Source organism: Zophobas morio, unplaced genomic scaffold (genome assembly GCF_036711695.1).
Source record: "Zophobas morio isolate AGI-343-1 ecotype UQ-CSIRO unplaced genomic scaffold, CSIRO_AGI_Zmor_V1 ptg000375l, whole genome shotgun sequence".
Taxonomy (NCBI): domain Eukaryota; kingdom Metazoa; phylum Arthropoda; class Insecta; order Coleoptera; family Tenebrionidae; genus Zophobas; species Zophobas morio.
In genome coordinates this window covers 59196-83707 of record NW_026972479.1, presented here as the reverse complement: position 1 = coordinate 83707, position 24512 = coordinate 59196, and the positions used below count along the sequence as shown (strand labels likewise).

At 29.3% G+C, this 24512-nt stretch overlaps 1 protein-coding gene and 2 long non-coding RNA genes across 3 annotated transcripts; all 3 read right to left on the bottom strand.

Annotated features, from left to right (window-relative positions):
* Positions 1 to 4760: 4760 nt before the first annotated feature.
* LOC135120324 (uncharacterized) lies at positions 4761 to 8499 on the bottom strand. Its single transcript, XM_064044636.1, has 9 exons — positions 8489 to 8499; positions 8296 to 8362; positions 8118 to 8235; positions 7427 to 7491; positions 7108 to 7230; positions 6485 to 6642; positions 5167 to 5227; positions 4952 to 5111; positions 4761 to 4888 (listed from the first exon to the last, which is right to left on the bottom strand). Exons 2-9 carry the CDS (start codon positions 8359 to 8361, stop codon positions 4761 to 4763), a joined length of 879 nt encoding a protein of 292 aa, XP_063900706.1. The 5' UTR covers position 8362; positions 8489 to 8499.
* Positions 8500 to 11818: 3319 nt separating this feature from the next.
* Positions 11819 to 12318, bottom strand: LOC135120327 (uncharacterized). The gene is made up of 3 exons (XR_010278571.1): positions 12224 to 12318; positions 12019 to 12132; positions 11819 to 11958 (listed from the first exon to the last, which is right to left on the bottom strand). It is a non-coding gene; the product is annotated as an uncharacterized LOC135120327 (long non-coding RNA).
* Positions 12319 to 12683: 365 nt separating this feature from the next.
* LOC135120328 (uncharacterized) lies at positions 12684 to 13380 on the bottom strand. The gene is made up of 4 exons (XR_010278572.1): positions 13311 to 13380; positions 13108 to 13236; positions 12927 to 13009; positions 12684 to 12764 (listed from the first exon to the last, which is right to left on the bottom strand). It is a non-coding gene; the product is annotated as an uncharacterized LOC135120328 (long non-coding RNA).
* Positions 13381 to 24512: the final 11132 nt, after the last annotated feature.

Here is a 24512-nt window from a genome sequence, read left to right as displayed (position 1 = left end):
TTGCCTTCGTATTCCAAGGGTCGTAAAAAAAAGCCTTCAATTTGCGTTTTACCGCATTACGTGTTTTGTTAAGCCTTACTTGTCACATGGGGCAGGCCTTTTCATAAATATTCTTTTTAATCGTCTATGTTTATTGATGATTTTTTTAAGGAGAGAGAAAAGATATATTTGAAGTTATTTAAAATTTCATGAGTCTATGATAAGTTTAATGAGTAATGATTTTTTTATAAAGAGAGAATAGAGTAGTAAATTACTAAACACCATGTGCTTGACCCGACTTAACTTTTAACTAGAAATAACACCGCTCGTGCTTTGATGGTAATTCATAAAGGTTAGTAATGCACAGGAATTGGAATTTTCTTTAATAAAGCTATGTCTAACTCGTCAACGGAACCTCTATTTGGGCGAGGTGTGGGTTCAAAGGGGGTTAGGATATAATCTCCAGTGTATCCCGCCTAATTATCTATAATCTTACCATTTGGATTTTCCATCCTGCTGTTCCATGAAGAATGCTTGCTAATTAGGTCTCCACTAACATTATTGTTAAATAATTTATCCAAGTTCCTTTAATAATTCTTTCTGCGAGGACTTATAACGAGAAATACTATTTACTGAACTAAGTTTTTTTTAACTGTTGCATACACCGGTACACACTTCCCATGTTTTCCCGACCTTGTCGATATATATTGTAATTTAGTAAATAAACTTATCGGCATTTTTCAAATGGGATATTATTATTAAAATGAAATCAACACTCATTCTATTGGTCAACTCCTGGAGCTCCAGTTTTCATTCCTTGTACTGTCGGCAAATATTTAAGATGATCATTGTTACTTGGTGGTTTTATCGATTATTAAGTTTTAAAAATATTAATAATCTATTTCGATAGTTGAATACTTATCGCCACAGTTAAAGAGTTGACTGTTTATTCAACAATAAGTTCATCGAGACTAGTCGAAGGTTGAGTAGGTTTTCTATAAGGCTTGAGCGTAGCCTTTCACAGAAGGTACCACGTTTTCCTCAGTTTGAGAGATAGAGCTATCAGTATAATTTTCCTTTTAAGCGTTGCATTTTTAGGGTAATACAAACAGCCTCTGTAGCTTGCAGTGCGCTCACCTTACCATTTTACACATTAGGTTTATCTTCTTTAGGTTTTGGGCAGAATATGAAACCGTGGTTTTCTGCACATTTAAAACAATTATATCAGGAAGTGATAACATAGCGGTTTGCCCAAATAATTGGCACATTGGCCATTTCTACCTCTTTCTTTAAGATTTCATTGAAGCGAAAGTATAACCAATGTTTTTCACTCTTAGGTACTATTACTAATACGAGAAGCAAAGGGGTTCTGTTCTAATTATATTTTCTCATTCTGATAACTTCAGTGGGATGGAAGCCTTGATATCTCAGTTCTCTTTTAACACCTTTTATATTTATTTTAAGGAATATACCGAGAAAAACAACCTTTAGTAGGAGATAAGTGTAATACTCAAAGGTTTCTGAAGCTAAAAGAGGGGTTAAAAGTATGTGGTCTTGCTCACCAGCGATTAAATCCTAATAATGCTTCCAATTATTCGCTTCAGAGATTTCAATGGAGTTTATTTTATTATTAAAGCTACTACTACTAGTACCATTATTATTAGTTGTAATGTCATTATCACTATAGTTATTATTACTTTTGTTTTCGGCTAATAGTATTACTATCACTGGTTTCATTAGTATAGTTATTATTATTAGTATTATTTATGTTTATACATCTGTTATTACTATATTCGTAATTACAGCGGTTATAAGATTTTAAGTTAGTTTCCTTGCTCATAATACTATTTGTAAAAAATTTTTTACTATAAATATGGTTATATTTCTTATTATCATTAGCAGTGTCCACAAGACATCCAACATTTCGTTATCCTCTACTATACTTGTTTCATACGTTTCCAATCTTTCCAAGGTTTGAAGGGAAGTATATGGGTTAGAACCAGTAGTAACTATGTTATTATTTGACTAAGCAGATTCTTCTCGTCCTTAATACATTTTTTATAACCCCTTTATTGCCTTTCAAACAGCCTTAATTTTGTTTTAAAAACTTCTAGCTCCTTTTTAAGTCCCTTGTTTGCGGAAAACAAAGCGGCGGTAAGTTCTTGTTACTCGCTGCGAGTAGAAGTGAGACCCGTGGGAGGAAAAAACTAAGAAAAAAAATAATAAAATAAAATTATTAATATAAAATTAATAAAATAATAATAAAGATATTAATAGCAATATTATTGAATAATAATTGGATAATAGATATATAAATAAATATATGAAAATAATAAAATTAAAGAAAAGCTTTACTGAGGAAGTTGAATGTTTAGGTATAAGTAAAATTTATAGTAAGGCAGGCATTGTGAGTTGCCACTTTAAAAAAAAAAGCGAGTATTATTTCTCAGATTTTATCAAGTTTTTAAAGTATTTACATATATATATATAATAATGATAACTTATGCCTTGAAAAAATTAACTGTTTAAGGCAACTTATTAATTGCTTCAGGTCTTAAAAAAAGTTGTTATCCGTACACCTCTTCGATGCTTACGTCTGAGCGTAGAATGCATTTTTTGTTGTTATTGTTGCGGTTGCTGGTGAGTCGTGTTCGTGTCCAAGAGAGCGATGTACTAGCTTATCGGAGCTTCGTTAAAATAAATGAACGTTTAAAGCATTTTTGGAGCGATTTGGTAGCGTGTTGTAGACCTTTACAGCCGCAATAGTGGATGGTTGTGTACTTCACCGCAAGTTGCATCAGGACCAAAAGCTTATAATAACATGTAATTTAAAATAGTCCTAAACATTTTAATTTTCTAAAGATTTAATCAATTTTAAGTAAAACGGCAATACAAACTTGGAGTAAGGTTAACTCCCTAATTCATTTTATTAACCCTATCCACATTTTAACGCACTGGGAGGCCGCAGAGCAGAAGCTCCCACTACGCCCGAAGGCCTGTCCAATGTGGTTACTTTTCGTAGCTTCTCCACTTTAATCTGAAGATGGAGGACTGTCTTCAACTCTAACAACTTTTGAACCTCGGTATATACTTGCTTTGCGCGTTTACCATTAGTTACATCCTCAGTGTACAGCTGTGCCACACGCAAAGGGAAAACGAAACGCCTGCTTGTGCCCCAAGGCGGGGCATCGTGGTCGCAATTGTCATCGCGAAAAACAAACTGGGAATATGGACAGGTAAAATGTGGTAGCGCTTCATCACGTTTAAAAGATGTGCTTGTCAGTATTCATCTACTATTGTCGTTCCCTTAACCCCTGTTCGTGAACTTCGGGACTCGGCTCCGTTGGCTTGCAAAACACGGCGTTCACTTTAAGCGTGAGGGGATCTCTCATAATGGTACTAGAAGGTTAGACAAAATCTGATGCCTTCTGGACCTTTTAATGCGTCGCGCTTTATTCAAAGTTTAAATTTATAATTATAATTAGGGCTAATTAAGAACTGACAGAAATAAAATTTACTTAATATCTAGTAAAATATTTTCTCTTAATGTCTTTGTTTTAAGCCTGCTTGTATTTTATAAAAAATGTTGCTTATGTGGTACCTATAAGGCCGCATTATCCTCATACGCCGATCCCATCAGACGCGCGTGCGAAATGTGCCGTCAAAAGGAGGTTATTCAAAAGCATCGAAAAGCAAGACACTTTTTAGCACGAGGGAGCTCTCTGCTCGAGCAATGACGCTAGAAATTAGAAGCTCAAGTACTCGAAGTTTTTGGACTCAGCTAAGAATACTCTTTCTATAATCTAATATTTTTTAATTGAGATTTTCTTGTCGGCGAATGCAGAAAAAACCAGATCAGCAAAAAGTATGCATCTTAAGTCAAAACTTTAAAACGTGTAGTAAAGTTAAATGTAAAGCGCGCCCTAAACGTAATAGTAAAAAGACACCGGAGAAGGTTTATTGAACTTTGTTACACGCAAATTAAATAAAAAGTAGTACTTGATTAGGGTACTCATATCTACAAATGCCAATATATTATTACAAGTCGCCCCAAGATTAAAATACATCTTTCTTTTTTGTAGTTGACTTTCATCTTAAGGCAATTTTTGACTGTTTATACTTTGTAATTGGCCTATACATGACATATTTCGCTCTTGTCAAGAGCAGTGACAAAGCTTTATTTTTCTGGCTTATCTACAAATTTTTTCCTTTTACTATGGGTTTAGAGTAGGTAATGGCCTCTCTTTTCTTTTTCTTAATCTGCTATTGTTTGACACTCCACCCTTGCTTGTAAGTAGCTGCGGAAAATTAAAGAGAATCGGCTGTTACTTCGGTAATTTACCAAATTTTGCACTGTTGTAACTGTTGCCATAAACGTTTTGTTTAATAAAAAATGTTTACTTCCTAGCTTTTATGGATCAGATTATCGTATTGCAAACAGTATTAAGCAATTAGGAAAACAAATATGAAAAAATATATTATACTGGCGTAAATATTATAGGTTTATAAAACCATTACTTTTATTCTAAATTTATTGTGTTAGGTACTTAAACTAAACAATTACAAATTGATATATTAACTTTAATCCAATGAGAAGTGATAAATATATAATTGTAATTTAATTAGAAAAAATCTTTAATGGTTATACGAAAAAATAATACTAAATCCTAAACTTAATAGAACAATATATAATTATTTAACACAAGGTATAGTAGATAGATCGATGCTAGTTTTTCAATAAGTAATATAATAAAGTTTATCTTTATTTTAGTAATGGGGCTTCAACAGAACTGATTTTTACTTAAAATGGGGAGTTCGACCTCGATTTGTTGATCCCAAAGTTTTTTTCTGATAGGTCTGGTACGATGCATAAATAAAAGATGTGCCAACTCGTAAGTCTTCATGCGAGCTATTTTAAATAAAACACTAGTTTTTTAACTACCAATAAAAGTGTTAGTAGTATTGTTATAACCATCAAACGTTATATTTCGCGCCCTCAACTCTGCGAGAAGATCGCAGTGCTCCAATTTAAAGCATTCATGATGAATGGATCCAATTTCTTTTGTTTTTTCCCATCTAATTTTATTTTCCAAGTTCACCAGTCGATGTATGTAGCCATAAAGATCTAAGCCCTATAAATATGTAGATTAACGCGAATTCCTTACTATACTATATTTTTTATCACACCTCAAAAGGTCCCTCGTCCCCAAGAAGTTTTAAGCGAGCACGAACTTCGGGGATGGTAACACTAAAAAGTTCATTATTAAATTAAAAATTAAAGTGTGGTTGAGCTTTGTAAATTTTATTAACTAAGCAACGCAAAGGTAGGACCCTCCTTTACCTTAATTTTGATATCAAACGAAGATATTTGGAATATCATGCACTTTTAGTTACCAATCTTTTATAACGTTAGATAATTATAACTTTTACTATTTTTCTATTAAATATATAAATAAGAGGTACTAATAAATAACTAACAAAAAGTCACATTTATATTAGAATTTATGTTAAACTTATAAGCAATCATTCAATGTTTCCTTGTTTAAGGAAAACACACTTTATTAAAAACGTTAACGTTATTGTTAATGTAAGTAATATTTGATTGAAGAAAGTAGGTTATGTGAAAGCAGCTCAATACTAGATTTTCAAATACATAAAACACGTCAATAAGTTAAGATTATAAAAAGCTAAGAAACAGTTATAAAAAACAAGTAACTGTTTAAAGCTTGCCTATTAATCAGCACAATTCTCGTAGTAGGATTTAACACATGATAAAACCTTCAACTCTTTTAATAAACCCAAAAAAAACCTAAGAATTACTATTTTTGAACAAAACAAGTGTGATTAATATACTAAAACCCAGGCTCCCTCGAGCGCTACCACATCCCCCGTAGCCGAAATGAACAATAAAAACCTCAAAACTTCGACCAAACCCAAAAAACTAACAAAAAACACCCGCACTCTTCTGAAAAACGCGAAGAGAAAGGGTGTTTATATACCTTTCGAAAAATACACAATAATGCGAGACGGAATACAAGCATATGCAATCCATATGATTGAATCATAATATTGTACGTAGGTTACGTGATACTTTTTTACTGATAAAACAAACCGCTTAACATTTTTTAACTAAGAAAATTTATTATTCTCCTAGCCTAAAAATAGGGGGTGGAACGGACTACTTATAAATGTTTACAACAATTTTTATCTAAAACTTATATTATTAAGTAATTTATGCGTTTCACGATCTAAATATTATAGTGAACAATAAATAATTTTTGTTTAGTAAAGCCTTATTTAAAAAAAGGAATATGTATTATTAATTTTAATTTTAATGTCTAGTTGATAAAAATAAGTATCACTTTTTAGTTACTAGTTACAAAATAACTATTAAACCATTTATTAGTCGCTGTTAATATTTTCATTAACGCTGCAATACAGAAACAATTTATTTCGAATAATATTATTTATATAAAGTTAATGATTATAATATATATATGCAAACTTCTCTGAATTCAGTCGGACTTGCTCTTTTAAAATTGAGCTTGTGGGCCCCGAAGCCCAAATTTTTAGCCGCGGATTTCTTATGGCCAGATCTTTTTCATAAAGCTCATTGGTTGTTGTAGCAAGCTCTAACATTTTTTCTATTTGTTCTTTATTAAGCTAGATTTTAAAAGTGAATTACAGACTATATATTACATTGTTTATTAATTAAGAAAAGTAAAGCATTATATCTACATAGCTTAAAAAAGTACTTTTTGAACATTTATTGGTATCTTCAATTGTATCTACCGAACAATATTTTTTTTTAAGTAGCTCGCCTTAAAAAACATTTTATAAAACTTTTTTTAACACAATTTACTATTTGAAAAAGTAAAACACTATAATTACTAATTTAGATTTAAAATAAATCCCGAACTTTCAGGAAAGACTTAATGTATTATAATGCATTTAAGATTTTTTTTTTCTTTGTACTCTTTACAGATATAACACAATTTTATTACTTAACAAGTAAAGCACTTTAAAAAATACTTAATTTTAATTAGGGAAATTATGAATTACTAAGTCAATGATGGCTACTATATATAATTTAAAAAATTTTAAATTTATTTTGTAAGTAGAGCCCACCTGATATGTACAAGTTTTATTTTTAAAAATCATTTCACAATCATGCTCGAGCTTTGCAAGAGCCGCCTTGATGGGATACCGGTAGGCGGGGTTCCGCGGTTCGGATAAAAGAAGCTTTGCAGCCTTAATTAGATCAGAGCAATTCTATAAAACAAAGAATAAAAACTGATTTTTATTGGAAATACATATTTTTTTCTTAAATTCATGAAACTTTTTTTATCACATCTTTATATATACAATATTTATTTTAAGTTAGAAATGGTCCTTCATAGGTTAAATCTTTGAACTCCTTGTAAATATATAAAAAAGTCAGTTGTACTTCCAAAGCTGAAGACTTGTGCTTTAGCAATATGGGACCGGGCTCTGGCGAACTTTCAATGCAAGCTGAATATTGTAAAAAATAAATAACTACTAACAAAAAGCGTTTAGTTACCTTTAGAAAATATAATAAACCTTAAAATTTAGTAAAAATTTTGTCTTAAGGCATTATTACGCTGGTAAAAGAGTATATCTAGGCAAATTTAGGCTTAAACTACTAATTTACGGCCTACTTTGGTAGTTATGCAAACAAAATTATAATTATCTTCATATGCTGACAAAAAAGAAGTAAGCCTTTCTGACTATAATAGGCTAGATAATTATAATCTAAGCAAAAATCAAAACTAAATTTTGGTATGAATATATATGCTAAGGCACGTTAATTATTTTATTATTTTTAAGGCTGACTTTATAAAAAAAAAGGTAACTGTTTATTAAAATTAGAGTAAAGAAAAATCAAAAAGCATGTTTTTTGTTCTTACTTATCCAGTGGTTTATTGAAAATAATATTTATATTTTATAACAATTATTTTTTTGTTACGCTATTGTCTCATATAGTATCTGAATTTAGGTTAGTTGAAAGGAAGTTAAAAAGATGGCCCAGAACTGTTAGTACTAAGAAACCTTGCTAAGTAAAACTAAAACAAGTCTTAAAATAATTTTATAATAAACACAAAACACCGATAATATACCTATTACCACACCAAAAGCTTCCACTAATCTTCTTACATCAAAGTTTATAAGAGTATACGTTTCAGCAACTACGTCTTCGATAATTTTTTTTAAACGAGAGCGGACTGAAGCCTCTAGCTGTGGATCAATAGCAAAAGTAGAAAATAGATAATTAAAAATTATAAAAAAGTTTATTACTATATCCTTGAATTTTTTTTCGTCCTTAACACAAGTTAAGCTAATAACCGAAGAGTACGAGCTCATTCTATTAAAAAGATTACAAATGTCATCCGTTAAAAATTTTAAAGTAACTTATTGAATGGATATAAATATTCGTTAGGACATAAACAAACGAATTGTAATGTTTATAAATAATGATACAAAGATTTACCTAAAAATTGACTTTCATTAAACGCATCAAAAGTTAATTAATACACTTATACTTAAATTGGTAAGGCATGTTTTTCTACTTTTGGCATGGTTTAACTTATCAGTTAATTTTATTTTGTTTTTCTTAAAACTGGTTTGACAGTTAAAATAGCAAGGTAACCTAATATTTTGAAAATTTATATAACTAATCATTATACTCTAATATAGGTAGTTTAAAAAATGTAATTAGATAATACTTCAGATGTTTTAGATATTTACACAAAAAATGAAGGGTTATTAACCATATTAGTTACTTAGTTTATATAAATTAAAAATATGGTAAACCGGGTGTTAATGTATACTTATAAATACATTTGTAGAGAAAAAACAGGTTGAAAGTACTTTGGAGTATAAACACTTTTACTTTCATGTACTTATCAATTTTCTTATACTTAAGGCTATTGTATACAGAAATAGTATGTGGTTAAAAACGGCTGGACTGTCTTGTAAGAGCTAACTTTTGTAGCTTTTATTATTGTCTTCACCTGATGAAGCGCATCCATTTTTTTCAGTTAATTATCTAAAGGTGTTATGACTAGTTAAGGTCGATGAAAAGTAGAGTAAACGGCAACTGATTAGAAATTATGACAGTAGTAAGCTATTGCTATAAATTTAAAAAATTAAGCGCTCTGATATTTATTAACCACTGTTCTTTAAACGAAACTTTTATTTAAAAATATGAGCAGTTATATAATATTAATAACTTTTTTAGAAGCACTTTAAAGTTTATTTTATAAGAATAGATCTAATTATTTATTTAAAATACTAAGTATACCACTTAGATAATAACATTTAGGTATGTCAATTGTAGTACTTTTAATTGTGGCTTATATTAGCTTTAATACAATAACTTTTACTTAAGATATGAATAAAATATGATGGGATCGGCATCGTTTACTGAGGTTAGTTTCATATTAGCTAAAGATTTAAGCATGCTAAAGTTTAACTTACTCTAACTTCTTTTTATTATCTACCTGTTACCTTAACTACAACTTGACGGATTACGGCCACTATCCTTTTCTTTTACAGTCATTATAATGTTGAGGCTTATGTCAGCGCGTTGTTACCGCCTTTAACCGTTATTTTAAATTCCTAACTTAATTTTTCAAATTAAATTAAGTAATTTTACCAGATTGTAAAGGCATTCACTTAAAAACTCTAATTTCCTCTCTATAAGTAGGTAGTGTTTTGATGTTAAGGTATTGGATATCTGGTGAACATCTTTTATATTTTTTATTTGATTGTTGTTCTTTATTGATGGGTCAGTGCTGATTTGTAGGTTAGACACCAACCATCTTTACTTCAGCAGAAAGGAGGCAGACTCAGCCTAGCTGGGGATGTGCGAATTTTATACAGAAATTGGTGGGTGTGATAAAGCAGAATCCGTTTTATAAAAGGGGACACAAGCTAATTTTTTATAAGAACGATCAGAGTAGGGAAGAAAACGTTACAATATGCAGATAGTGTTGTGTATAGTTTAAAAGTTTTGGTACGTAATAGGGGAACTTTGTCTTTGATACAGAGCCTTGTTCAGAGGATTAAAATGAATGCCAATTATGAGAAATGTTATGAAACTTGACCTTTCAAAGTAGTTTTATAGGGTAGCGACTTACTAATCTTGTAAAAGTATGGCGTTAAAAGTCCTTATATAAAGATTCAACGTTAAGGTAGATTGTTACTTGAAATTGGGTTGTTGAGGCTTTGTAGCAATTATGGTTGGTATATATAATAATAAGGGGCTAGTAGTTTAACTAGAGCTTGAGAGCGCAAAAAGTGGAATGGCTAAAGTACCGAAAAAACTACTTAATAATGCGCGATGCTTTGCTGGGTTTCAACAAGAAGGTCGTTTTTAAAAAGAAAACATTACCCTAAAGCTATTAATTTAACAGTTAGAGATGACAAGTTATTCTGTATTTTACACCATGTTAGTTTTAGTTGAAAAATCATACTTAAAGATTAGATAAGCTTACAACTAATGATGTCAAAACGCTCTTTGTGTACCGACGAGCCAATCACTGCAATACAAGGGGTATATCCACATGTAGGTTGAAATTGATTTTGAACAGTAAGTTTACCAAAGAAAGTAACGAAATGCAAAAACTTTAAAAGTGGTTTAGTCGATTGTAATTTTGTGAAAAGCATGGTAAAATGGTTGGGCAGTGCGTTAACCGATCCAGTGAGCGGAAGAGTAAAGTTGGAGTACACGTGTTTGAAAAATGAAAAACCTTACACACAAGAATCAGTTAGCATATTTTTACAGTTATATTTATTATCATAATGGTATTTCCTGGTGATCGATTGGGTCAAAAAATCAAAAACAAGCACGAGCTCTCAAAAAGGTAAACAACGTCAAGCTAGATTCAAGCTTATGTAAAAGCAAACCAATATATACATGACTTTTTAATTTTAACCCTAACCCTTAATAATAATAAGGCACAGAGAATAGAGCAATTTGCAGACGTGTTTAAGGGTATAAATAGTAATTATAATTTTAATATTGTTAATAGTGATAATGGTAATAATGAATTAAGGAAGATAACAATTCCGGAAAAAAAAGAAAGTAACTGTTTTCCATAAAAAGCTGTTTCATGCCGGTATAAACAGGTAGGCTGCGTTATTAAAATATAGAGCGGATAAACGAGTATGTAAAATGGGTGAAAATTTACTCGGCGCCGACTTTTGAAAATGTCATCCTTTTGGGAACTGCCTGAAGACCCATCAACGGTTCTGCCATAAATATTAAGGATATGACACGAACGAAGAGGAGGTCTGACATCATAAGTGTTGTATTAACTTATTTAGAGACCTCATATATAGTAGTTGAAATATATGGATTTTTTAAGAGCTGTGATACGAAAAAAGTATTGGTTACAACAGGCCTTGATTAAGCAAATAAAATGGTCGAAAGAGCGTTCTAGGCAATTAGGAAAAGTTATTCAATAGGCGTTTAGGATAGAAGAGTAGGAGAGAAAGAGCGTAAAGCTCATTATACCTACTGTTATAACAGACTGCCACAAATGTGAGGAGTTAACCCATCTAGAGGTTGTTAAAAACATTAATGATCGGTTTTGCTGAAAATTTTTCTTTCTGTATGCAACTCTTTTTAACGTTTAAAATTTAATGGTTATAGCTCTTTATAGAAAAGTCATCTTAGACACTTCTGTGCTGTTCTTCCTGTACATCTATCATTTGTTTATTATACTATAATTTAAAAATGCTTATAATAATAGTAGGCTGCACATTTATTTTCAATTTAAAGAATTTTATTTTAACTCAACTAACTGGGCACGGTACTCCAGGCGATCGATGTGATTTTTAATTTCTTGTCCTTCATGTAAGCTCGTTTTTTCTCGGACATTTCCACAAATGTTAACTCCATAAAAGAGTCTAAAGCATATATCATCGCAGTTGACTGAATTGCGAGTTGCCATACTATATAATAGTTAATTTAGCGCTTTATAGGGAGTATAAAAACTTTGAAAGTAGATTAACCTATAGAAGAAACTGCGGAACGAGCAACAACATAAATAATAAAAACGAGAGTAAGGACAATGGTGCAATATATTAACGATCGAACGTTTGTATAAAAATCAGAAAACTCTGTAGCTAAAAATGTTAGGGGTAAGCGTATTATAAATATTTAGACTTAGTTAATATAGCATATAATTATAAATGTATATCAAAATACTATGCAAACCTGCTCCTCTACATTTGTAAGTGAAGTAGCCGATTGCAATAGAGTAAAAAACCGGTATTATGGACATCGAATATTTTACTTGGACTTTTTCGGCAATTAAGCCTTTTGCTGAATATAAAAGGATATTAAATAAAACTTTGTAAGTGGAATCTCTTATTTTTTTTTTGATGCAAAACTTTTTTTTTTTAATGAAAATATGCATAATAAAAGTGTAAACTAAATATTATATATAAGGGACTATCATAAATTCGTATTAGCAAGTTTTGGTAGAGCTATAGGAGATACATACTAAGTGAAATTGATGAGTGTTATTATAAACATAAATAGTGTAAGTACTTCACAGTATAAAGTTACATTTTAAAAAAACAGGAAGAGTTGCAGCAAGGCAAATTAATAAGTCAACCGCGTAATATTTAAAATGGTTTAGTAGAGGGTGAAGCTTCGGTTTAAGTAAAAGCGAAAATGTTTCATAGATAATTCTCATGCGAATTGCGATAGCCGAAAAGAAATTTATGCACGAAAATGCAAGGAAAATGGCTATCTAAATTAAAGTAGTATATGTTAATATATACTTAATATTATTTTACATAAAAATTGCAAACTCATATCAGGCGAAAAAACGACTTCTATAAAAAAAATATAAACTTATACTATTATTATATGTTGAGCATACTATCCGAACAAGTTGAACTTATTTAATTACTATGTAGCCATCATTTCTTGCTGCTCTAGGTTTTATTTTTAAGACCTCATCGACTTGAGATTTCGTATATAATATAGAGAGTGCTGGTAATAAATAACAAATATATAAGCTAGCTGCAACACATATAATAGTGCCCACAAAAATTGTATAACTGTAATTAAAAGTAAAACTACTATAAAACCTATGGCAAAAATCATCGATAAACCCAAGTGACACAAGAAAAAAGGTCCTCTACTGATTACAGCCCTTGTCTTTCTATGCCATATAATGACAACTATGAGCATGATGAGCAAAAACAGATGAAGAAGTCCTAGAAGTTAAATAATGAAAATTGCAAGCATAGTAATTCAGTATGTTTTCAAAATAATTATATAGATGTGTCACCTAAACCTAAGCACCCATAGTAGACAGACCAAAAGTTACTTTTATTACTTTCTATTAAATTTTCTTTACCTGTTAGTAAAAGAGTAATGAAAGTCACAACCTCACTTCTAAGCCTTATATAAATATGAAGGATACATACTATACTTCACTTGAACGTAAACTGCAAATGGTAAATTCATTATTATAACAAACAAGAGTATTGATAAATAACCAAAAACCCCTGAAAAATTATCTTGTAAGTACTGAACGAAGAATTTATTATTAAGGAAGATATTAAAGATGACAAGCTCTAAAACATTTTAATTTTGCTAATTAAAATATATTTCTGCTTAAACAAGTCATTTTTTTTTGTTGCATTGCTTAGCATATAATCAATTTAATTTGTTAAAACAAAAAAATATAACTCACAAACCGTATTTTTCTCGGTAGCCCCCATAATCGTTTTTGTAAGCAGAAAAACAATCCATTAAAAATATTTTGCTACCTTTGATTATTAATCTATTTAATATAAGTATTAAATAATCCTGTTATAACAATAGTTATTGATAAAGTGGGCATGGAAATATTAACTACCACTGAAATTGCACTAATAAACGTGACTGCTTACAGTACAGTTATATTTCCTATACAGATTATTATTCACCAATAAAACATTATAAACTTGTTTATAATAATAGTAGACCGTCAGATAAGGAAAACATTTTAAGAGCGTTATTTTTGTCAACCATTCAATAATTTTCATTGAACTTATATTTATTAAATGCAATGGGTTGCACGTATTGCCTGAGAATTCCACGATAAAAAGTTTTTGTTTTTCTTAGAGAGATTTGCTATTAAAAGCAATAATATATGTATTGTGGTAAACTATATATTTAACTACGCAATTATAAATTCATAACCAGTTATGTCCGTTTATTTTATTTACAAAACATTTAATCGTAACACTATACTTTTTTTTTTATCCTTGGTGAAAAAAAAAATATTCCTTAGTATTCATTTAGCCTAATTTTAGAAATTCCATTAAGATAAGAAGGAATAAATTTGTAATCAACTAAAGTATTGTCTTATAGCTTAAGGCCGGTACTTACTCACAAAAGTTAACTTTTCTTCTCAAACTATAAAATAACTATTATTCATATTGTAGCAAAAAACTTTATGGCTGGTTTTTTTAACTCCTAGTTTACAACTTTATATAATTATAAGCTCATTTACATAAACTTGTAGGGCTAAAAGATGCGAAATTTATGAAAGTATAGCGTACAAAACTTTTGCTAGGAGTTCTTTAGGGTGACCAATAGTAAAAGGAAATTTCTCATTATGGCGCTCAGCACTTCTTACTGCTCTCTATTAAAAAAGATTTCGTTAACCTTTATTACATTTTTGTTAAATAAATCATATTGACAAATTTATATCTATTTATTCCAATGACAGAAGCAGCCATTATTAAATGTGCGGACGGAGATAGTTAGGGGTCCTATCTAATGACTGTGATATAATACTGAGTTCATTAGCAGTAGCTTTAGCAACTTTTCTGGCATAATGAATTAGTTGATCTAGATACGTTGTGGAGCTTACGATTGTTTATCAATGAAAAAAAAACTTTTTATCACCTACTTAGTGCTTTACATACGGCCACATATTTTATATTAAGTTTCCAGTGAAGTTAGTGGTGGCTAGTCCTTTTTTTGTAAAAAAAAAATTTATGCCACCTGTAGATAACCCTGCATAGCCTTAGGAAATGATTATCCAATGCATGAAATCCTCTCCGTAACGCACATTTTCCTATATTTTTATCATTCTCTGATAATTTGTTTACTATATATACTACCTCGCCTAAATCATCAAAGCAAAATATTCATGTACGTGAACTTTTGCTGCGTGTTTTACCCATTTTTACTACAAAAATGTCTTTCTAATAAGAGAAATCCTTCGTCTGTAAACAATTATCGATAACTCTCTGGGGTGCTTTGCTTTACTAAAGCAGACGTTTTGTGTTGTCTTACAAGGTTAATGGTTTCTTGATGTCGTTTTAGTGGAACGCCGAATCCTATAAACAATTTATGTGTTAAAAAATTAAGTTTACTAACTGATCTGACTTGCGCTTGGCGAAACATTTCTGTAGCAGTTGTCTAATTTAAATTATCGGGCTATTTTTTCATTAATTTCTTTTTTATATTTTTAAAAATTGTTTACGACACTATATAACACTGTGCGCTTTTACCTGCCCTTTAAATGTCAACACGTTTTTGTTGAACTTACTGTTATCCTCTAAAAAGTAATTACGAGAATTTTGTTTTATCTAGGTTGTACTTTTACCCTGCGAAGCTAGCTTCATTACTTAAACACGCAGCTCCACTCAATTCAAATTATAAAACCTCCCTTATTTATTTTAAAAGTGAATGTAAGTTTGTACAAAGAGCGCTGTAATAGAGCGATTTGAAAACCTTTATAAAATATGTGTGTAAGAATTTTATTAGTTTACAAATCCATTAAAATTATTTATTGGCTGTAAGCTAAATAAATTTTTTTATAGTCAACAATGAAGCTTAAGGCCCAAAGTAATTGCATATACGAATTTCTTACAACACTAAGAAGTATCTAAGTAGAAAACTCGCTCAAACTTGCTTTTTTTTTAATTTTCACTCTTATCGGTCAATTAGCGAGCCGTGGAAGGATAGTCTTTTAATAGAAAAAGAATAAACTTTAGGAACTTTTATTAAGAAAAAGTTCGGATACGATATACTTGCTTTGCAACCAATTTAATTTGGACTAGAAATAACGTAATGATGCAAAAATAGGTCTTACTATTTTAAATTTTTTAAAAGGTAGACGGGAAAATGTTCTATGGTAAAAAAATTTATCAAAAAACTGAAATTTGGTTTCAATTTCAACCTATAACAATACTACTAAGCTTAACTTAATATATTAAACAAAGTGTAAAAAGTATTCGCTATGAAAAATATTTTTATTTTTTCAGTAGCTTTCTAACAGCGATTATTTATGGCTTTAAAATAACTTTCATAGTAATGGTAGTTCAGTAACAGTGATAACGTATTTAAAACTAATTTATCAAATGGGTTGTAACTGAATTTACTTATTGCCCTATCTCTAGGTGTGCTACTGTCTACTTTTAAAAAGTGCTACTACGGAGACCTTAGGAACAATAAAAATCATTTGCACCGTACATACCGTAGACAAAATAAAAAGAAGCTATTTTTAAAGGGTACTAAAAAAGTTACCTTACTAAGCTGAGGCTGAATAACAATCTGCTCCCACTAAGTGGGACGTGATAAGCGAAAGTTACTAGTGAACTTGTAAAAAACTATCCTATTAAAATAAATTTGTTGTAGTATAGAAAGTTAACGAGTTCTAAGTAACCTGCCTACACAGAGTTTTTAATTTAATAATAAATGAAACGCGCAACAAGTGAGTTCATTTTAAAATTGATCGCAGATACTTCCATGACTATTTTATTATTTAATTTTACATAAATTTTAGAATATTATAATAAACTTTCTTTTTAACCACAAATATATATATATTGCCTTTATATTAATAACAATGTATTTTTAATCATTATCTTTGATTTTTTGTGAAATTATACTGCACAAAAACTCCACTATCTTTTTTGTGTTAAATTAAAATTTTCTTCAAAGGTTTTTTAATTTGGTAGATGGATATATATTCCTTTTAAACCAACAGGAAAGCAAAAAAACAAATTTAGATGTGCGGAATGGCATCGTCGGCTAGGTAAGTTAGTTTGGAAAATAATTGCCCACTTAATTTATAAAAATCTTTGAATTGTGGTTTTTTTAAAATTTTTATATAACCTCTGGAGATGAAGAGAAAGACATTAATAAGAACAATTTTCAAAAAATCCCAAAAGTGCGAGGCTCTTGAAATTGAAATTGTTCATATAAAAAAACTTGCTTGTTTCCTTCACTGGGCTTTAGAAAAATAACTTAAAGTCAACCTTTCAGCAATGAGAATAAGCAACATTCTCCTAAAGAAATTTGTTTGTCTCCATTAAACAAAGATTTTTTGGAGTGGAAAGCCTATTGATTAAAGTAATAATAACGATTTTATTAAATTTATAAACAAAATTTGAACTGTCTTAGGCCACTGTAGTGATAACAGAAATGGAAATAAACATTGTTTAAATAGAGAAGAAGAAAATAGCAGTGGTAATGCTATAAATATTGATTTAACTGAACAAGATAAAGGTTGTCGTTTCATCAGTAATTATAGGAAGGTTACTATTAATACTATAGATGATAACTTAAACATCAATTGTTTGTGTTAATAAAGGCTTCACAATCTTAAGGAATTATATATTTGGCACGAGGACAACGCTGGCGAGGTCTTTGAATCCTTACTAAAAAACCCTTTTACAAACTTACTTTCCTCAAACTCTGAAGGCTCTTTCACTTCAACTCTTCAACATTCTTCCAAGCTTTTTTTTAGAGCAAAAAAGGTAAAAGTTCCAAGGACCAAGAAGCTATAAAAAGGAATAGTGAAAGCCTTAATTCTGAAATTCTCTCTGAACCACTTAAAAGTTCTTCCCCGTTTAATCCCTGCGTTTCTTTTAGTGGTGACGACCCACCTGCACTTTTCTATAACAATTCGCTCTGCTCTTATTTCACTTGTCCTGCCCTTCTTTGTGTCAGTTCTTGTTTAGAAGAGGCTTCTAGCTCAAATCCTTCTAGCCTTGTAACAACCTATTCGCTTCTTTCTGAAAGTTTTTGTGGCCAGTTTCTTTCTCGCAACTTAAGCAATAACAACTGTTTTCAGAATCCATTTTTTTTAACAATCTCGAGGGTCAAAATAGTATGCTTAATTTTAGTTTTTATAGAAATGTCTGTGATTTGAGCAACAATAGTAAGAACCCTTTAATTTGGTAATATTATAGTCTACTTTCTTATAATAACCAAGTTAATTTTTATAACCACTTTTTGCTACTGGAATAGCTGTTGTGGGGGGGCTAATAAATTCGCCTTAAATCTATAATAAAAATTGTTTAAAATGTTTTAAAAGGTCTATTATCGAATGTTTAGCGACGCTTAAAAGTCGGATTTTAAGTCAGTTAACGAAATGTGAAAGTTGGTAGTTTAATATTATTTAATTAATTTCTGTGTTTACTTTTTTTTTTAAAAAGCTATAAGTTTGTTGCAAAGAAAATTATCTTAAAGATACCACAGGTAGAGAAGTATAAACAAAGTTGTCTTTATAGGCTTACTCAGGAATTTTAAATATATTTAATGACAACCGCTTTATTAGCTGCTTCCTTTCTTATACTGCTAATTTGGTCTCGTAGATCTTACGTGAATTATTAAAAGCTAAACATTTACTATTGATTTAGTCTGATTTCTCAACAGGGTCGTTTAACTCTAATTATTCTTCATTAACTTTTTTCCCGCAGATTAAATACTTTACTTTTTTACCAAACTTTTTTATTAAATTCTAAAAAAGTTTTTGAAACTAATTATTTTATATATGCACGGCTTGTTAACGAGCACCAACACATTTAAGAGACTCCCTAACAGTTAAATTTTATATCTTAGCCTGGTCGCTAAAGATAAAGATTTTAAAGAATGAACATAAAATTGATATTTATATCTAGCCTAAAAACTAGGAATAATAAAAAGTGGGAAGCTTATTAGTGCAGAAGGTGATAAAATATTATTTAAAATAAGAGGCGATAAATTATTTTGAGAAGATAGACAAGTTTACAGCGCTTAGATCCAAGATTATCAAACTAAAGAAAGGTCATATAGACTGCACTGTAGAGATTAAATATAAAAAATATATGTTAATATTTAATTTCTATAAAAAAAAAAGGTTTTAAAATTCGGGAAAAGGTAAATCTCGTAGCCATAATATTGGTGAGCACACACTTGCTAATAAAAGTTCTTATAAGAAAGGCTATGTCAAGGGTAAAACAGCGTTAGAAGTTATACTTTCAGAGTTCAGACTATAAAAGTTGTCAATCCAGAGGTTAAACTATTAAGCAAGATAATTTTTAGTTTTTTATTTTTATGTAATAAAGTCCATCTTAAAGTTTTTAGGCTTCAGACTTTATATATATTAACTAGGCTATAAAGTAGGGCGACTTCGAAGGTTTTTCATGTATAACTTGGCCTTGTGCCGTTGCACTTGCTTCTTTGCTGTGGCAAAAGCGAAAACTTTTTAAGGACCAAAAAGTTTTTAAAGTAAAATATTTTTATTTTGATTATCAGTGTTTTTTAAATTTATGTAGATTGTATTAACTATGAGTAGGCAACTTTTTAGTTTTTATATCTTTCATTTTGCCTATTTCGTTTATTTATATATTCGCTCTACTCTTTTGCTACTAATTAATTACAAGGAATTTTACTCCGAACTCCGTTTTTTTGTAAAGCGTAATAGTTTGTGGAGGTCTCTGCCATCTTTTTGTAAGAACTGGTTCAAGGGTTCCCTGTACTAGTAAAATTATGTGAAAAATAACTAAATTTTACTTGGTACATATGTTTGGTGAAAGTAATATATAATAAAGTAAGGAAGGTCATAAATTATTATAAATTATCGAAGAACGGGATATAAAGGAAAACACAAGAAGTTTTTTTAAAAGACAAAAAAGATCAAAAATATTCTATAATAAACTTTAACGAAAGTTAACAAATAGTGAATTTACCTGCTGCTATGCAGGTGTGGCTAATGTTAATCTTAAAGTTTGCCATAACGCTAACTACTCTAATAACCCAAGAGCAGCGATTTTTAAGTCGCACTTTTAATTTTATTGCGACTCGCCTTCATTTTCTAATCCACCTGCTCAGGTGAGCGCAGGCACTTCTGTGCCCGGCACCCTTGAGCATTTTTTATAAACTGCCAAGTTGTTTTCTGCATCCTCATTCGAGGAACCTGCAGTTCAGCAGTGTTATAAGAGTTCTCAAGCTAATAATTCGGTTTTTCTTACTTCCTTTATATATAATTTTTTTATATTAACAGTTTATTTATTTTTAAAGCATTTGCTCTTCTATTTTAATTTTTTTTTTCAGAATTACTTATAATCCCTATAAAGTGGTGTTGCTTTAATAACAAACATATACAAAAAATTACCTTTATTTGATACCACCTTGGCTGCCGATATTTTGTACGACAAAAAAAGTTTTCGTAATAATTTTTTTTACACCTACTTTTATCATATATGTCTTTTTATAATTTTTATTTATATATATATCAAACTATATTTTTACTTAAACTTTCTTGTATGCTGTAGTTAGCATAACTATGAAGTGTTATTTACCTATTCTCTAGATGGTTTAGTTTTATAGCATTGTATATTTATTTATCATATTAAACTTGTATAAAGATATTGAAAATTTTTTTGTAACAGTTCATTACTTTATGAAAGAAATCCGAATCTTATCTGTTAATGACTTATTAGAACCGAAGGTTTCATAAATTTTTTATTCTTACTTTAGTAAATGTTATTAACATACTTTTATTTTTCTTCTATTTGTTTTCCACTATTTCTGGTAATAATATTTTTTGCTTATAATATTTTAAATATATAAAAGACTATTTGTTGAAAGCTTTGTTTTTTTACAATATACAAAGTTTACTCTTTTCCTACATAAATTACATATTGTATTATTAATTTTATTTGTAAATAAATATTTCAAAATTTTTAATTATCTTGCATTTATTAAAAGAGTTATGACCATAAAATAACAATTTTGATAAATAATTGATAATTTGAACAATCAGCTTGTTTATTTATGAATCTAAGTTCTTAAACTGTTTTTAATGCAATTTATATCCGGTTAACTATTTTTAGCTAATTTTTGCAATTTTTTGGCGCACTTTAGAAACTATAGAAGTTTTTATACCAACGAAAAAACTAGTTGTTGCGTATGTATTCCCGCTGGGTATGTTCTTACTGGTGCGTATTTATATATTTTTCAATGTCGGTTATATGGATAATTTTATGAATTTTTAAAATATACTCTGATAGTAATCGAAAATTAAATATTTTTAGTAAATATTATTTTTGTTGGTTAAATTCTAAGATACTTTTTAGCTTATGCTGTAGCATGATACTATAGATAATGATACACCTTAACTTACTTTTTACATTGAAATAAGTATTAATATTTTAACTGCCATGTCTGTTTTGTAAATAATAAGTATAGGCGCAACCATACTCACTTTGATTAAGTATTTATAAAAGATAATGACTGAACATCGGTATGCGTATTTTACTGTGGGAATATCCTTAAATCCAAAGGGTTTAATTATTATTTATAAAAAGGTTGTAATATTACTTTTTAAAAGTTAACTTTTCCCTTCAACTTTCGATCTTATTCAAAATAATATTTACCCCAAGAATTAAGAAAAGTCTTAAATTAAATCGCCGTTAATAATAACACTTTACCTTGAAAAATAATTCTGCTAACAAGTATAAAGTATGAATTTCCCTATAATGTTCGAGAGCGTTCGATAACAATTACATTTTTTATAAGCCCATAATACTGCATCGTTAATTGTTAAAATAATTCTTCTCCTTTAAACCTTTTTATCTTAAAATTGAAGATAATATTATTTTAACATGAACAATTTATAACTCATTACACGGCGCTTTTAAGTATTTAAGAAACTTTCTTTTTTATTGAGTTTTTTTACTTTCACTAAAGAGCATCTAGTAACGAATTTTTTATATGCCCATCACGCCAGTTTTTATTGTTAAAGAATTTTTTCACCATTCATTAAACTGAGCTATATTCTGATAACAAAGCGTATTTAAAAAAGAAATTTCCATACTTTAAATTTAAGAATTATAGTTTTACTCCTATAATCAGATTAACTAGTGTATTAAGTTTAAAGTATAGTTTTCACTCTTAGAAAGTTATATCTTTAGATTCTTTAGTTAATTTTACTTTTTTTCTGAATTTTATACATATAAATCGTTATCAGAAGAAAAGTTGTAAGATTTTGAAAATCCCCTTTTTAACTCCCTTTATAGAATAATGGAGAATCAATCCGTTGTATTTTATTTTTTTGTAACGAGAAATAATAAAGGATAGAAATTAATTTTTTATACGCATTGCGTAAAAGATGAACAAAATATGTTATATTGGTTAAATTAGTAGAAGAAATAAGCGTTAACTTTACTATGGTTTTTTTAAAAAGGTTTATATACATTTATCTTTGTATTTTAAATTAAAAGTTATTTTACTAATTTATAAATTTTAATTAATTTATATTTAACTATAAACTATATCTTTTAATTAAGTTCGTCTCGATGGGAATATATAGATTACTTAGTAAGCAGATGGGGGTCTACATCCTTTTGCTCTTCAATACTTAACGAAAGTTTTTAGTATATTATAACTAATTTTGAAAATAAGCACTTCCGAAATGGGCTAGCTGGTTCTCTTTAAAGAAGTATCTTTTTTTTTTCCTTGTTAAAAGATATGAAGAATCTCTCAAAAACCATAGTAAAACATTTTTGGGATGCTTCGAATAAGATTTTTCTATTGATGAATAACTATTACATAATATATATTTGTAATTATAAGGTAGAAGTACTTGTTAAGTCAAAAGTCACATATTTTTATATAGTTGTATTCAAATTATAAACTTATAGAGCTTACCCTAAAAACAATTTCTTTAGATTAACTTAAATATATATTATAATAAATTGTACCTCTCACCAACTCTTGTAAAATAATTCTTATAATTACGATTTTTGATGACTTGCCGTGACACTTAGAGAATTTTTTTTCCTCTTAAAAACAAGTGTATTATCGTTTAACGAACAAACTCCGGCAAAAGAAGACTATCATATTTATCTAGTTAAATTTAAGTTGTATGAATTTCTGATTAATAATCTTGGCTCTATATAAACTAGTTTATATATTTACTTTGTTACTTAATAAACCTTAACAAGGAGATAGTTGTAATATCGAGGCTAAAGAACTTTGTCGGATTGTATCATTGTATTTATTATACTTGAATAACCTATGCCACTAACACTACTGTTAGAAAAATTTTAACTCTCTTCTAGATAAATATTTACTTTAGAAAAACGAAATCCAGTAGATATAAGTTGAGCCCTTTAACTTCCCCCTTTTTTGTTAATTTGTTATAGGCTACAGTGAGACCTGAGCCCTGTTGCACAACGCCAAGCCTTCCTCTGCTTATACTCCTAGTCCTTAACTTGAATACCATTAGACTAATTTTATGTGCATAAATAATTGTTCATTTGTTAAAAGTGGTCAGCATTTCTAATAAATGGTGTTGTTCTTCATAAATTTATTATGGAAAAATCTATTAAATAAATTGTTATACATATTTATATACCAATTAAAAAGATTATTTATTATTTGACTAAGTTAATTAGTTTCGGGTTTGTTAAAAACCCAATTTGTGTTATAAAAATTTATTCACTGATATCTCCTTATTATATGCATTCGCAATCCATACAATTTTATTTAGATTTTACTAAGTTACCCTTTATTAGGGGGTTAAGGTAGGCTACAAACTAATAAATTGAGGAATGTAAAGTTGCCTATATTTCCTCTATTTTAAAGTTAGAACCCTTTTCCTTTATATTAAAGATTGTAATTACTATAAAAAAGGAACTAATAGTTTTAAGCTTACACTGCTTCTAGGAAATTTCAATATAGGTAGATTATAGCGTCTATCAAGGAATCCGGTCGTTATATAATATACCTCGCTTGCTAGCACTCCCGTTAAATTTACTAGCCTTAAACAACTACTAAATGTTAACTTAGAAGTGCATATTAAAAATGAAGCGAATACTGCACGTATGAATACCTTGTATGCACACACTTGATTAAAATTAAATCTTTCATTTCTAACAATTTTCATAAATTAGTAACAAAATTTCAAGTTAGCTAGGAGCAGTTACGTTGTTTAGTGGTATGTCAAGTATCTTATTATAAGAAGCATTTATTAATAGTAACAATAAACATACATAAATTGTTTAAATGTTTATGTAAAAAGGCGTATATTTAGTGCCTTTTTAAACTTAATCAGGCACGATGGAAGTATCGATTTGTTATGGATTTTTTAACCAATCATGTACAATCCATGCAACTTTAAGAAAATAGTTTTACTTACGCTATACGAGCCACTTAAAAAGAGGTTTTCCTTGAAAGTTGAACTGAGTTTTAAAGTCCGGAAGTGCCTTTAATTCCT